This window comes from Tamandua tetradactyla, chromosome 15 (assembly GCF_023851605.1).
Source record: "Tamandua tetradactyla isolate mTamTet1 chromosome 15, mTamTet1.pri, whole genome shotgun sequence".
NCBI classification, from domain to species: Eukaryota; Metazoa; Chordata; class Mammalia; order Pilosa; family Myrmecophagidae; genus Tamandua; species Tamandua tetradactyla.
The window spans coordinates 82,783,651-82,801,220 of NC_135341.1; the positions used below are offsets into that span (position 1 = coordinate 82,783,651).

General features: G+C 33.4%; 1 protein-coding gene across 5 annotated transcripts in view; it reads right to left on the reverse strand.

The window, feature by feature from the left end:
• Nucleotides 1-17,570, reverse strand: part of PIK3CB (phosphatidylinositol-4,5-bisphosphate 3-kinase catalytic subunit beta) — a 293,706-nt gene that overhangs the window by 105,340 nt on the left and 170,796 nt on the right. For all 5 annotated transcript variants that reach the window (XM_077130242.1, XM_077130240.1, XM_077130243.1 and 2 more), the window contains 4 exons: nucleotides 16,986-17,209; nucleotides 11,873-12,052; nucleotides 9,330-9,500; nucleotides 8,375-8,452 (listed from right to left, as the gene is read on the reverse strand). In XM_077130242.1, the coding sequence (XP_076986357.1) occupies nucleotides 8,375-8,452; nucleotides 9,330-9,500; nucleotides 11,873-12,052; nucleotides 16,986-17,209 (653 nt within the window). The remainder of the gene's footprint in view (nucleotides 1-8,374; nucleotides 8,453-9,329; nucleotides 9,501-11,872; nucleotides 12,053-16,985; nucleotides 17,210-17,570) is intronic.

Here is a 17,570-nt window from a genome sequence, read left to right on the forward strand (position 1 = left end):
CTTCTTTCACATGCCTCACATCTCGAGAGCAAGAGAAGGCAGGCTTTTTCCTTGCAAAGGACTTGACACTCTGCAACAGCGGGAATGAAAGTGACAAGCCAATACACAGACTGCATTCCTGAACTCACCAATTAAAAATATTTTGCATTGGGCAAGACAAGAAACTTTCCCAACTTCAATGCCTAATTTCCTCCTTGCTCTACAGTATGGCCAAAAGCCACCGTATTTTATTTTAGTCTTTAAATATTAACCACCACCACAATACCACCACCCTGAGAAAAAAAAGATTAGTGGCATAAAATAGGCTGGAATTCCCATGTTTACCCAAAGTATTTCACTTTGCATCCCTGAGGATCTGTAAAGACATATGTTTGTTACGGTTTATGCAGGGAGCATCGTGTTGTCTTTCATTAAATGTATTTTAATCTTAAATTAGAAATGATTTATGTTAAAATGTATTAATTCACTAAATAAATGTTTATTTAGTGCTATAGGCACTGAAATAAGAAGATAAAAGGATTAAGATATCATTTCCTCTGATTTTATATATATACATAATGCAATATACATATACAGGTTAGGAGGGCAGATCCCCTTATAAGTATAAATTTTTTTTTTTTACACGGGCAGGCACCGGGAATCAAACCCCGGTCGTCTGGCATGGCAGGCAAGCATTCTTGCCTGCTGAGCCACCGTGGCCCGCCCATAAATATATAATTTATGACTATTTAATACAATATGAGATGTGTCTGGGCTTGGATTTCTCTGTTCAACCTCTCTGGGGTTCCCTGAGCTTCTTTAGTCTGCATGTTTACATCCTTCACCAATTTTGGAACGTCTTCAGCATATTTCTTTAAATAGTTTTTTTCTGCCTGCAATCTATCTCCTCTCCTTGCTGGCATTCAGAAGACAAATATTAGAACTTCTTTCATTACTCCACCAGTCTCTGAAGCACTTCTGAGCTACCACCCCCACCTCCCAATCATTTTTCTCTGTGTTGTTCAAATTGGAAATGTTTTATTGATTTATCTTCAAGTTTACTGGAAAATTCCTTTTCATCACTATCCTGCTATCAAGCCCATTCAATGAGTTCTCAATTTCCATTATATTTTTCAATTCTAAAATTTCCATATGGTCCTTCTTTATACTGTCTACTTCTTGGCTGAGACCTTCCATCTTTCACATTTTTTCTTTTACATATCTTTCAACAGTGCTCACCTTTACTTTTATTTTTTCACTATAAAAACGGTTTTAAAGTCTTTACCAGATAATTCCAACATGCATGTCATATTAGCATTGACATCTATTGATTATAATTTTCCATGCATCTTGAGCATTTACTGGTTCTTTCTATTTTGAATACATAATTCATAAATTTATATATTTTGTATATACTTATAAATAATATATTCTTGTATATACTATATGGAATAATCTTGAATTATAAACTAGACATTTTTGATATCAGGGTCTGACACCCTAGATCTTGTTTGTATCCTACAGAGAATCTTGATATCTTGTTTTAGGAGGCAGTGGGTGGCTCAGGCTGCTAAGTTCCAACCAAGCTCAGATTCACATATAAACATTTGGGGGAATTGCCCAGAAGTTCAAAAAAACACTTTAAGGGAGTGCTTTCTGGAGCTCCTAACATGCTGCAATTTTCCAAGTACTTTTTCATTGCCTGGGACCCCTTCTCCTGTCACCCAACCAGACAATTGAGGCTTTATTTACCTGTATGTCCCCTGACTACGCACACATCAGGACCACAGGCAGAAAGACAGAAAATTTTTTTTTAATGAAAATATAATGGAAAACCTTGGATTTGGTAATGATTTTAGATAAGACACCAAAAGCTGTCTTATCATATCTTATCAGCAGCAATAGAAAAAATAGGTGGAATGGTCCAAATGGAATTTTTGAACATAAAATCACACAATCTAAAATAAAAAATTGATCAAGAATACAGAAGATTTAAAAAACACTGTCAACCATCGTCACCTAATTGATATAGAGTATTTCACTCAACAGAATACACATCATTTTCTATGGAACATGAAACTTTCACCAAGACACATTTAAAAATAAAATCGTCACATTTAAAAGGATGGAAACTGTACAAAGAATTCTCTCTGAGCCCAATGATTACATTAGAAATCAAAAGCAGAAAGATATGCAGAAAATCTCCAAATATGTGAAAACTAAATAACTCATTTCTAAATAAAACAGTCAAAGAAGAAATCATAAAGAAATAAGACACAATTTTGAATAAAATTAAATAAAAATATAATTTATCAAAATTTATGGGAAGTAGCTAAAACAGGCTAGATATGTACAGCTTTGACAGTAATACCAGAAAAGAAGAAGACTAGTGTCCCTAGGTTCTATCTTCAAAAGCTAGAAAAGCATAGATGAACCTAGAGAACATTATGCTGAGTGAGACTAGCCAAAAACTAAAGGACAAATACTGTATGGTCCCACTGATCTGAACCGATATTAGAGAATAAACTTGGAATATGTCATTGGTAACAGAGACCATCAGGAGTTAGAAACAGGGTGAGATAATGGGTAATTGGAGCTGAAGGGACACAGACTGTGCAACAGGACTAGATACAAAAACTCAAAAATGGACAGCACAATACTACCTAATTGTAATGTAATTATGTCAAAACACTGAATGAAGCTGCATCTGAGCTATAGTTTTTTTTGTTTGTTTGTTTTATATATATTTTTGTATTTTTTATTTTTATTTTTTTCTCTATATTATCATTTTATTTTTTTCTGTTGTCTTGCTATTTCTTTTTCTAAATCGATGCAAATGTACTAAGAAATGATGATCATACATCTATGTGATGATATTAAGAATTACTGATTACATATGTAGAATGGAATGATTTCTAAATGTTGTGTTAGTTAATTTTTTTAATTAATAAAAAATTTAAAAAAGCTAGAAAAGAGGAACAAATAAACCAATTAACTAGAAAGAAAGAGCAGACATATATTAAACAAAACCAACAGCTGGTTCTTAATAAAATTGATAAAACGCTGATACAAAACCAAAAGACTGATAAAAACTGAAAGACTGATAAAGAAACAAGGAAAGAGAGAAGACAGGATATCACCAGTATCCCAGGAATGAAAGAGGATTCACCACGGATCCTAAGAACATTAGGAGGTTAGTAAAAGGTGGCAAAAGCAGATTACTAACATGGCTTCCAAGGTTTCCACTCGGTGGTGTACAGACCCTCTATGATCTCTGAGACTGTGAATGGAGCTCACTTCACTATTAGATTACACTACATGAAACCACTGATTATAAGGAAAGGAGATTATCTGACCTAATGAGTTGGGCCCTTAGTGACAGAGCTTTTCCTGTGGGGAGAATGAAAGCAGGTAAAGAATAATGATTGAGAAATTCTCCATTGTTGAACCTAAATATGGGCAGAGCCACAAGACAAGGTCCTGGGAGCAGCCTCTAAAACTGAGAGCAACCCCTATCCAATAGCCAGCAAGGAAACACAGACCTCAATCCTATAAGGAACAGTCAACAACTTGAATCTGATTGGAAGCAGATTTCAAAAAATTATTTTGGCTATAATTTTTCCCAAAGCCTCTAGAAAGGAAGGCAGCCCAATTAGCAGCTGGATTTCAACCTTGTAAGACTATGAGTAGAAAACCCAGCCATGCCATGCTCAGACTTCTGACCTACAAAAGTATGAGCTAATACTAATAAATGGATGTTGTTTTAAACTGCTATGCTTGTGGTAATTTGTTAAGCAACAACAGAAAACTAATATAAGGGACTATTACAAACTTTATGCCAATAAGTTTAACAACTTAAACAAAAGAGACAGATTCTTTTTGTTTGCTTGTTTTCTATTTTGTTTAATCCACTCATCGGTTGATGGGACACTTGGGTTGCTTCCATCTTTAGGCAATTGTGAATAATTTGGCTGTGAATATCAGCGTGCAAATTTCTGCATCTCTCCTTTCACTTCTCCTGGGTATATACCTAACAGCAGGATTGCCAGATCACATGACAATTCTATACTTAGCATCCTGAGAAACCAGCAAACTGATTCCACAGCAGTTGCAATATTTTATATTCCCACCAACAGTGAATTAGTGTTCTGTTTCTCTACATCCTCCCCAACACTTGTAGATTTTTATTTTTTTAATAGTGGCCATTCCAGTAGGTGTGAAATGATGTCTCATTGTGTTTTCAATTTGCATTTCCCTAATAGCTAATGATGTTGAACATCTTTTCATGTGCTTTTTAACCATTTGTGTTTTCTGTTTGGAAAAGTGTCTATTCAAGTCTTTTGCCCATTTTTAAATTGGGTTGTTTGTCTTTTTATTGTTGAGTTGTAGGATTTCCTTATATATTCTGGAATATTAAGCCCTTATCCGATGTGTGGTTTCCAAATATTTTCTCTCCTTGTGTAGGTTATCATATAACTTTCATGATAAAGTCTTTTTAGGCACAAATGTTTTTAATTTTTGTGAGGTCCCATTTATCTATTTTTGCTTTCATTACTTGGTGTAAAGTCTAAGAGACCACTGGTTACCAGAAGATCTTAAAGATGCTTCCCTACATTCTCTTCTAAGAATTTTATGGTCCTGGTTCTTATTCAGGTCTCTGACCCATTTTGAGTTAATTTTTATACATGGTATGACACAGGAGTCCTCTTTCATTCTTTTTGATATAGATATCTAGTTCTTCCAGCACCATTTATTGAAAAGACTCTTCTGTCCCAATTGAGTAGATTTGGCAGCCTTACCAAAAATTAATTAACCATAGATGTGAGGGTGCATTTCTGAACTCTCAGTTTGATTCCACTGGCTATCTTTATGCCACAACCATCTGTTTTGATCACTGTAGCTTTGTAACATGATTTAAATTCAGGAAGTATGAGTCCTTCAACTTCTTTCTTCTTTAAAATGTTTTTGGCTATTCACAATGTGACTGTGATTGTGAAAACCTTGTGTCTGATACTCCTTTTATCTACCTTGTCAACAGATGAGTAGAACATATGGAATAAAAATAAATAATACGGGGAACAAATGTTAAAATAAATTCAGTTTGAAATGCCAGGTAAGCGGTATGGCATGTAAAAATTTTTTTTCTTTTTCTGTTTTCGTTTTATTTTTCTGTTGTCTTTTTATTTCTTTTTCTGAATTGATGCAAATGTTCTAAGAAACGATGATGATGATGAATATGCAACTATGTGATGACATTGTGAATTACTGATTATGCATGTAGAATGGAATGAGGATGTTTGCATTTCTTTCTTGTAATTTTTTTTAATTAATAAAAAATTATTTAAAAAAATGTTTTTGGCTATTTGGGGCCTCTTACCCTTCCAAATAAATCTGGTAATTGTCTGGTTCTTTTTTGCAAGGTACACATGGGCATTTTGATTGGGAATGCAAACTGTACCTATAAATCAATCTGAGTAGAATTGGCATCTTAAAAATATTTAATCTTCCAATCCACAAATGTAGAATGTTCTTCCACTTATTTAGGTCTTCCTTGATTTCCTTTAGGAATGTTTTATAGTTTTCTGTGCACAGGTCCTTTACATCCTTGGTTAAGTTCATTACTGGCTATCTGATTCTTTTAATTGCTATTAGAAATGGAATTTTTTTCTTGATTTCCTCTTCAGATAGCTCATTTCTAGTGTATAGAAACAATACTGGTTTTTTGCATACTGAAATTGTATCCCACCACTTTGCAGAACTTATTAGCTCTGGTAGCTTTGTTGTAGACTTTTTGGGACTTCCTATAGATAGGATCATGCCTTCTGCAAATAATGAAAATTTTGCTTTACCCTCCCCAATCTGGATGCCTTTTATTTCTATTTTTGCCTACCTGCCCTAGGTAGAACTTCCAACACAATGTTGGATCATAATGGTCACAGTGACATCCTTGTCTGGTTCCAGATTAAGAAGGAAACTTTTCAGTCTTTCATCATTTAGTATGATGTTAGCTGTGGGTTTTCCATATATGTCCTTTGTTGTGTTAAGGAACTTTCCCCTTCTGTGATAGTTTCTGGTGTCAACTTGGTCAAAATGATTATGCCCAGCTGTCTACTCAGACAAGCACTCAAAGACAGATCCTTAGTACAAACACTACCAAAATCAACACAAAAGGAAAAATATCTGAATTCTTCTACATCCTTTTCAAAAACTAAATTTCTAGTTAAAAACCTTCCCACAAAGAAAACTCAAGGTCCAGACGGCTAGAAGTAAATTTAAGGAAGAAATAATAACAATCCTAAACAAACACATTCTGAAAAGAGGATAGAGGACAGAATAGGAGACTAAAAAAAACAAACAAAAAAATATGATCAGCTCAACAAATGAACAAAAAACATGTGACAAGATGTAACACTCATAGGATAAAACTCTCTGCAAACAAGAACAGAAGGGAGCTTTCTGAATCTAATAAAGGGCATATATATAGCTAAAATCATACTTAAAGGTAAGACTGAATGCTTTCTTCTAAGATTGGGAACAAAACAAGGATCTCTGTTTTATCTACTCTCATCACTTCTATTTAACACTGTACTGGAGGTCCTAGTCAATGCATTAAAGGAAGACAAAAGCTGTGAAAGGCAAATATAAAGCTATCCTCTTTTGTGGACTTCTCTTCAACATTGCACTGGACTTACTGATATGTAGCAATTAAAAGAATAAGGAATCTACAGAGAAGTCATATCATAACTGTATTTAACTTATACAATTCAAGTATGTATTCCTATTGGAGAAGAAGAAGTAAAAGTAAAAGAGAGAAGATGATCCCAAACTAGAGAGAAAGACAGTGTTAGAACGTGTGGGGGAGAATGGTGGATGGTTTAAACAACACGCGTCATTAAGTGTGCTACTCGTCCCTGTGAACATATGACTACAAACAACAGAATCAATACAGCTTGAAACAGATGACGGAAGCTGGAAAAATTTATGGAAATAAAGTGTGGCTGATTTTAGGCTTTTTTATCTCTAGCAAAGGAATGAAGCATAGTACTCAAGGAAAAAAGAAAGCATATAGCAAAAAGAATTCTTTGACCTTTTTCAGAAAGAAACTGAACAATAAAGGGTGTGAATAAAAATGAACTACAAAAATTAAAGAACTGATCAAAATATCAATGAGACAAATATAAACAACCTGAATACTGGAAGTACAAGTAGGAATTTCTATTTGTAATTATGCAAATTAAACAATTATATATACAAATCACTGAACAAAACCATATATATAATATGCTATACAGGATTTGAAGGTAGATTTGACTATAATTTCTCCCTTTAAGTCTTAAATGTCCAAGCAATTATTTTGAACTAACACAGAAAACTGTCCAAAATGTATTAGGTAAATAAATCAAGTTGTAAAACAATATATATAATATCATCCTTTTTTATTTTACAAACCAACCAATCCATATGTATAATTGTAGAAACATTAAGGACACTAAAGACTTGTTTGAGCTTGATTTCCTTATGATGGTAATAAGATGTGGAGGAGAGATTAAAACTTTATCTTTGAGCATGTTTGAACCTTTACAATTATTGCAACAATCATGTTATACTTTAGTATTTGAAAATTTAAAATAAAAGAAAAACATAGAATTACCGGAGAAAAAGAAAGTATAGGCAAATTAAACATTAACGCATTTATTAATAAGAAAAATCTAGCTGAGAATAAAAGACCAAACCCTTTATTTTAGCTACCCCTCTTTGTACAGGTACAAAAGCAAGCCATTGGTAACTTTTGGCAAGGTGCTTCTGAATAGATCATCAAATCAGTAAGTAACTGAATCTCTTTATTGGACCACAAAACTATCATTAATTTCTTGCCAAAAGAACAGGATACATGCTTTATTTATACTTTGAGACTAAATGCCTTGTTAGATCTATATTTAATTGCGTGGGATTGTACAATAAATCCCCATGTGTTAACACCTAGTGGTCTATTATGTAGTTTCCTATTTTCTTCCAGGAAATGGTGTTACATTTTCTCTGTGCTCAGCAAGCTAAAAAAAGAAAGAAAAAGGCTGAGAGAAGAGAGTAAGCATGCACAGAAACACGTGACCCATTATTTTGCCTTAAATTTCCCTTGCTGAATTTCTGACCTAAAGCAATTTCTTCTATATAATACATACCAGAAAAATAATGCAAATCTTTCAAGTGGATCTCTAACGCCTCAAGAATACTCTAAAACAAAAATTCTCAATAGTCTATGACAGATTGCTACATTCTATCTCTCATGTAATTGATCAATACGGGTAAAATTTAATTCCTGTGATATCATTGAACATATCAGTGAGTTAGTCATATAATGGAGTCAAAGGAGATGCAAATCTTAGCAAGTACTCACTTTTACAGTTTCTTCTGTGTTAAGTTTATTTCCCTTAACCAAGACAATTTGAAAAGGGTGATTATTTTCCCAAACATGCTGCAAAAGAATAAAACAGAGTATTTTAATGAAATTAATATTCTATGCTAGCAGTGGCACTGTCTTTTTAGTTCTCATAATGTCTACTGGCAAAATGATAAAAAAGAGCTCTGAAATAACAACTTAAAATCACATATATTAAATTAAACATCATAACCACTAGCATTTAGTTCTCCTGGACGAACATAGGTGGCATTCCATAACTACTAAGAGATATCACTAAAATAAACAGCATAAATGAGTAGTATTAAAAGCTTTGGATAGATTAAGAGTTGACCATTTATTTAAATTAATGTAGACATAACATCTGTATCAGTTAAAACATAACATTTGCTAAGACTGAAAAACTATTTTAAAATGTTAAAATACTCTTCCAATGAACATGAACATAGGATATTACCTTGAGGGGGGAAAAAAAGCATCTTTGATATATTTAAAGTTTAGAGGGATTCAATAATAAGAAAGGCAAATTACACCAAAAACACTACCATGGGTTAAGCTGATAGAAATAAAATCTACCTATAAATCAATTAATTCTGGATATCTAACTTTTCTATATTAGCCTCTAATTGCTTACTCAAGACCTATGTTTAAATCTAATCTCAAAGAATGTCTGATTTGATAGCATTTTTCTTTGGTTCCAGAAGAACACCAAAAACATAAACAGTATATTTATATTTATATGTAACTTGAGTGGACAAAAAGAATAGCAGCTACAAAGATAATTTTTACATAAATGGTGATAGATTTTTGGCAAAAAATGCACAGTTCTCAAGAAAAGGAGACGTGAAGAAAGAAAATATGTGTGAGGCTAAAAGATACAATCTAACAAAATCATATGCTTTCTGGGATTACCAGTTTCACCCATGAAACTTACAGAAATAATTCGTGTTTTCTTTGGTGGTAAAGGAAGAGGAAGGTTAGATGAATTTCGATTTATGGCAGCATCTATGGCAATCATTTCCTGTTCATACATCTTCTTGATCTTGCAGCATTCCACGAGTGTAAAATGTGGCAGAGTCCTGTTCATTACACAGTTTCGGATATACTACAGAGGCAAGAAAGAAATGTGTTGATCGTACTTTTAGATACAGATATTCAACCAAACATTAAATCAATAGAAGAATAAATCTACACTGAATAACAAAGGCACCTGAAAGTTTATCTTATGTAAGAAACACCTTGATATCAAGAATACGAGAACCTAAAATTATAACAAATAAAATATCTGCCATTAATTGAACACTTAAGTACCTAGAATTCAGCTAGACATTTCTTATATGTCATATCTAATTTTCATTACTACAAGAGAGATTATCCCCCATTTAACAGATTAAAGAACTGAAGCTCAAAGAGTTAAGTCGCATACACACATCTAGTGCCTTTAAGACCTGGAGAAATCTACCGGTGTCTGATGCTAAGGTCACACTTTGGTCAATCAACCAAGGAAGGCAACTATATAGTATTCATGGACCATTTCCTAATTTCCTGAAGTGGTAGGCTTGCACTATTCCACAGATTCCTGAAGTGGTCCTGACATCTTTTCAGCACAGAACTCAAGGCAGTCATAATTAACTGTCTCCCCAGGTAAAACCTACTGGCCATGCCACCTCAATGCTCTGCTTTATTTCCACTAAACCAGAACAACTTTACAGAGATATATAAGAAAAGGGGTTGATTATTCACATCACCAAAGTTTCCTAACAAATTGAATAGGAATCCAATGTGTTCCTCAAAGGAATAAATCTCCATATAGATACAAAATGTGATTACATGTATTAAATTCGATTCAGATCCACTAAAAATACATTTTTCATCAACTATCAAAACATTCCCAGAATGGCTTCTCAGGAAAATTTAGATGATATCAGGATAAATAAACTCACTGAAAAACTTTTCACTATGAAAGATATTCTATTCCCTGCACATTCCTTTGCCTCCATTGCATATTTTCTCTCCCATGACCCTGAACAAAAAATAACACATATGCCTCTGTTTTTCCTTATAATAACAAATGATACTTGCTAGCCCCCCCAAAAAAAATCCTCTAACTAAGATAAACAAAGTATTAAAGGAGCAGGAAGTTATTTAAATGATGGCAGAATATGAAAAGGAGAAGTCAATACTTCTATACTGCCCACCTAGTATTTTCCATCTTCTTTTTTTCATAGACTAGAGTTCAAGCACTTACTATAAGAAATGCCCCAGCTCTCAAAGCTGTGTGTAGAAGCTATAACTGCTACTGGACTATCTATCTACTAATTCATAAGAATTAACAGCCATACAGGAAATCTGAAAAGAACAATACATAATCCCATTACCTGCTAATAAATCATAGCTCCTTATTTGCAAAGACTTTGCTTTATATTTGGCATCCCTATAAACCTCTTGCTTAAAAATCACAAATAAGAGAAATCATGTATTTTTCTAAAACCTTGTTATCATTTACATCTATTTTGCCACTTACCTATTATTCCTCATTCACCATTTTTTATCATCAAATGTAATTTAAAAAATTAGATCAAGTTCCTAAAAATCAAAGCCAGGACCTATTCATTTAACAGCATGTCTTGCATACTCGCACGCACATCTGCTTGTGTGTATTTCGAGGGGTTGGGTGCAGAATATTAAAATGAAGATATCTTAGTTAAATTCCACTTTACTCCAAAAGAAAACAATTCAAGGAAGTTCAATGCCTTACATAATGCATGCAGTCAAAGTATTCACAATTAAATATCTCAAAGACTAAGAAAGGCACTGAGGATACTCAGACCTAGTGCTTACAAAATTCCTACCACATGTGGAAGTAACAAAAGAGAGGAGAATTATACACATAAATATCACAGACGGCATATGAAAGATTTTCTAGTTCACAAAGGAAATTTACAGTATTACAATTATCTAGCTAACACAATAATAAATTTTTATATAATTTGATGGGTGATATTTAATCAAAAATGTTTATATTGCATTCCTCCAGAAAATTCCTTATCTAACTGATAATATTTATAAAATGAACAGGAGACAGCTACTACAAACTGTTCTAAAAAAAATTTATAATGCTGTAGAAAAATAATTATAACACTAACAATAAAAAAACAATTTTTAAAAAAAGAAATTATTCATAGGTAGAAACACAGATGCACATATATATACATATATACACACACACAATGATTATGCTAAAAAATACGTAACTGCAAAGAAAGATGGCAAAAATATGTCAAAATGTTAACAAAGGTTATCTCTGAGGAGATACGGATATTTGTGATTTAGTACTGTATAATTTTTTTGTAAGTTGCAAATAGTCTACTATAGGCACATACTTTTACGATTAGAAATAAAAACTATTAGACATACATATACACAGGCACACAAACACACACACTGTTCTGGCAAATTGACAGTAAATACACATACCTGGAACTGAATTAGTGGATGATCACCAAACACGTATTCTACTCTCCCACTGACTTGCAACACATAGTCACAGGGGCTAACTTCATCTTCTTTCCCATGAATAGTCAAACGTTTTTGAATTGCCAATTCATTTATTTTGATAGGATTCATATTGGGAGAAACTTGAAAGCTAAACACATCCTAAAAGGGGGTTAGAAAAAAAAGCAATTATATTTTATATCTGTGCTGAAAAACCACTCTTTCTTATAATGTATATCTCCTTTACAATTTATATTCCAGCAAATTTTCCTATTATCTAAATATAATAGGTCCTAAGATTTCTGATCTTTTGCATGTCATCTTAAACTACACTGAGGGCCACAGCTCTCACAGATTAAATAAATATTTAGCTAAAGTTTGCTGATATTCAACTAAAGTTTACCTTTAAGTAGTATATCACGTGCATTTCCTAGTGACCAACTTTCTTTAAAAAACTTTCTACCAAAAACCTGTAGCTGTTCAAATGTCATCTGTATCAAGAAAAGAATTAAATGTTGGTCACTGGTAAGAAAAGATCTATACTTTACACTGATGAAACCATAACTTGACAAGTTGATAGGAATTTCGAGCAATGAAAATGAGGTGAGCATTGAGATAGTATTACCAAATCAACCAAGTCTACAAGATAAAATCCAAACTCCTTAAAATATCATCGTTGCTCTATGATCCCTGCATACACTTCATTTCATACATTTCTCTTCAGAAATATAAAACTAGAGGAAATTCTCAGTATCAGATAGAAAAACCTGCAGAAAGCAGAACCAGGCCCAAAAAACTGCAGATTTTAAAACTTATCCCCACAAGGTGATAAGAATTAAGAACAGCCTGAAAATGAGTAAAGAGTAATGATACTAGAAAAACCAAAGAAACTCTCAAGGAATAAAACATATATGAGTGAAATTCAAATTTTAATGAAAGAAGAATGGCAAATTTAAACAGACTTTAAACATTGATATGGCAAGTGTGAGCAAAGATGTGGAGAAATCAAATTCTTAAAGCACTTCAGGAGGAATGCAAATTGGTAATCACTTTGAAAAATACTAGGCAATATCTATTAAAATTGATTAAATAACCAATATCCGTACCTCACAATACTGTTTCTAGGTGTATACTCAACAGGAATACATATAGCAGCATTATTTCATGAAACTGCCATGTTGGACTTGATATGCTCTGTATGTATGCATGTGTGTGTGTGTATATATATATATAATCACTGATAACATAACTGAAGAAAACTGACTACTGAGATAAGCCATATGTTGGGAGAATACAATTTTAGCACATATTAACTAGAAAAGTTTAGTACCCCAAAACATCAAGAACTTCAACAAACCAATAAGAAAAAATAACCTAATTTAAAAATGGATAAGAAATAAACACAATACAGGTATAAATATTCCATAAATATCTGAACAGATATTCAACCTCACCAGTTAGCAAGGAGATGCATTCAATAAAGCAATGTATAAATAAACTGTAATACATTCACATATGGAATCACATACAGTACCAAAGGCTTCGTGATTTTCCCAAGGGCTTCTCTTAATCTCTCGTTAGTCAAATCAGTCCTTATGGAGAACTACTGGCCTGTCATCATCACCTTTATTAATGTTCTCCACTTGAACTGTTAACTAAACTAACTCTGTCAAAACTCAACTTGACTAGTTTTCCCTGTATTTTAAGCATTTCTCCAGTATCATTTTCAATAACTTCATGAAATATTACATCTTTTATGAGGTTTGTAACTTTACATGACTATCAATTTGCACTGTATTGCTCAAAGTTTACCATAAAATAGAGACTGTCCACCAAAGACACTGTACACATGGATGGGAACAAATATTTCCATTCAGCAGAAAGAGAGAAACAGTTCAGTAATGACTATATCTGTATAACAACAGTAGTAATTCAGATGACTACACAGGTATGAAAACACTTCTTGATAGTTTGATTCTACTCCACCATTTCTCACATTTCTGTCCTTGCTTCTGATGTCCTCTCTAGAATGCCCTCTAAAATGTACTCTCCAACCTCCTCCTTCTCTTCTCTACGCCACTACCACACTCCTATGACATTACTTCAAATTACATGTGCCCTCCTACCTTATTAACATATATATGTTTGCCTTAAGATAGCTAAGGTAGAAAACAGGTTTAAAAGTATTGCTCAGGTTCATCAGTTTCTTTTACAAACCATGATTCTTGGAATTAAAAATAATGCATGTATGATCTGACCAGCAGATCTTATGCTAGGACTGCTGTTCTGTAAAATAACAACACGATAGGTCCATGGTTTTATATATATCTTGCTTCTTAACAGCCATGCTCTAAGTTTGGCTGATATTGACTATGTGGTTATCCAAAATTTGACGGTTTTCCACAAAAACTGCCAACTAGCTTTCCCCCAACCAATCCTGAAAATCATTTTTTAACCTAAAGGAACACCTTGTTACATTTTATCTCAATTTTAGTTTAGTATTCCCACATGCTATTTGTCATGGACCAGTGATGGTCTTCAACAATTGATGGTAAAATGGCCAAACTAAGAGTTTTATATAAGCGGAGTGGGGAAAGAGAATGCATGTATGTTGGAGTAAGACTGCTAGTAATCCGTTATTCTTAGATTCAGTTATTCCTATTTTTTTTTATGGTAAAATGTTTTTTCATTCATGAAATAGTGTTGGTAATCAATTATGGTTTTAGCTTTTAAAATATCTGTATCTACCTAAATTAAAAGCTGTAAACTCAGGTGGTGCAATGGCGGCTCAGTGGCAAAATTCTTACCTGCCATATCAGAGACCCGCGTGCAATTCCCAGAGCCTGCTCATGCCAAAGAAAAAGCCGTAAACTCTATATCACTGCCCTAAAATTTTTAATAATAATTTTACTGGTATATACAGTCCAGAAGTCTAGGAGGGCTTCTATTGGCTTAATCCCTAGAGAAATCTTTAGCCTGAGGAAGAGGAGATAGGGAAAGGCTTAACAGCCATATTTTAACCATCTAAATATCTAACATGTAGAAGAGATGATTGGACGGATACTTGTCTGAAGAGAAAACTATAACCAGATGAGTGGAAGTCTTAGAAGGCAAGTTTGAATTTTAAATTTTTAAAATTTAAAATTCAAAATTTAAATGTACATATTGTCCTCAGTGCAAACAGGCTGTTTCGGGAGGCAGGGCATTCTCCCTAGCAGTGGACATATTCAGGCAGAGTCACAGGATATCAAGGATTGTACAAAGAATTATTATATTACATAAAGAGTATAACTCCATGACCTCTAAGTTCCTTTCCGCTTTAAATTCTATGCTTGGACTCCAGTAAGAGTTCATGATACTTCCACCTCTCCTCCATGTTCAAAACACTTCTTTTCGATATAATTTGTTACAATGGCTACATTAAAATTTGTACAGTCAGTAGAGATTTGTCCTAATGAAATTTTACACTGACCTATACAGACAAATTACACTGAAGAAATGTTTTCATATTGAATTCTAATTACCTTTAACAGCAAATTTCCCAATTTCACCTCTCCCCCTTGCAGTATTTTAAATCTGTTTCAGACATTTTGTGGTATTCAAGTCTGAACACTTCTCAGGATAATGACAAATGCTTTTTTCTCTAGATAAACTTTGTTAGAAAAGTGCCAGAAAGCAGGATCCTTTTTTTCACATCTGTTCTAAGAAATACTTATTAGCATGTTGTCAGAAAGGAGGCAGACCTAAAACCAGAGACACCAGGATAAAATTCTGGCTTTATAACTGACCAGCTACGAGCCCTGGCACAAACCAATAAACTTCTTTCTCTTTCTGTTTCTTCATTAGTAAAATAGGGATAAGATAACAATACTCTTTGGGCTGTTGTGAAAACTGGAGAATAAATGCAAAATACCTGGTATCTTTCTTGGCATATTATAAGTACTCAATAAATGACAGATACTGCCATGGTTGTTGTCCAAACAGCAAAGTACAGATCAAGTACATATTGTGTGCTATCATTTCTATTAAAAATATACATACAGAAGCACATATATGCAAAGAATATCCCTGAACGAATCTATAAGGAGTTGGCAAGGATGGCTGTCTCCAGGAAAGAAACGGAAGACAGGGAAAGGTGGAAGAGGCTTTTTTCACTCTACACCCTTTAATATCCTTTGACTTTTGTATCATGTATATCTATTACTTAGCCAAAAAATAAAATAATTTTAAACATAACATTAAAAAAAGAAGAAGAAATCAAAGCATCTTTGTACTCATACTCTAAGTCTAAAGCCTGGATGACAGAATGAGCACACCAGACACGAAAGTAGCAACATAATCAAGTTTACATAACTGCTGTGAACTTTCAGACATGGATTAACTGTATATGGATTCTATTATAATGCCCAATTCCACAACAGTGCTTCTCACATACACAGAATGCAAATGTCAGAATGAAGAGTTCATTTTGCTCAAACCTTTTATTTTATACACAGAAGAAAATCAGATGAGAAGAAAATAACTGTAATAAAGAACATAATCTAGACCAGGGACTACCAAACTTTTTCTGCAAAGGACCAGAAAGTAAATATTTTAGGCTTTGCTGACAATCTAGGGGTCTCTGTTGCATATTCCTGTTTCTTTCTTTCTTTCCTTCATCCCTTTAAAAATGTCATCTAAGCAGTGCTACGGTGGCTCAGTGGTAGAATTCTCGCCTGCCATGCCAGAGACCCAGGTCGATTCCCAGAGCCTGCCCGTGCAAAAAAGAAAAAAGAAAGAAAAAGGTCATCCCTTTCAAATCAGTAGAATTTGCCAGCACCATTCTAAACCACCACACCACTGTATCCAGTTTGCTGGCACTGATCTAGATAATCATACAATGGCATCAAGAAGTCATAGTCACACAAAGGATGTGTACTGATGTCACTTTAACTTTTTTAATGATCCTAAATTTATTTCCTCTTAAACCCCAAAATTGTTATTTGTGATAGTGTCTCCTAGGTGAGCAAGAGAACCTTCTCTAAGACTGGAACTGCATTCAGATAAAAATCAGGAATTTATTACAAAGTATTTCCTAAAAATAATATACTATTACCTGACAATTTTCAAAGTGAACAGCCACAATGAGCTTTCCTCCATAAAGTTTATCTTCTAAGTTTTCAAGGATGGATGGTTCATGCTCTGGTGGATATGTCTGCTTTAGCCAGTCTATCCAAGACAATCCCACAAGTGACTGAATCTTTTCTTCACTGAATTTGCGCATTTTTCTTCGGAACTCATTCACTTCAGGATCCTTCAAGGCATCAAATTCATGCAGACCTTAAAAAAAGTGCCATTTTTAATATCTAATAACAATAAAAGAAAATACAAAATATATTCAACAAAAACTAATTTGGATGTTTAGTTTTTAATCAAACAAACAAAATTGGGCAGGAAAATATCATGAAAGATCAATAAAATAAACCAGATAAAATAATAAATGCTATGTACAGAAGAGAAACATAAAATTAGATTTCTACAGAAAACAAACTTGAAATCTCCTAAAGAAACGCAGCATGATTATCAGTTTATAAAGATAATCACTGAAATCCACAGGACATACTTTAAAACCACAAATAAAAGAATGACTTTTCTTTTTACAAACCAAGTAAGTCAAATTTAAAATACCTGAGTACTCTAA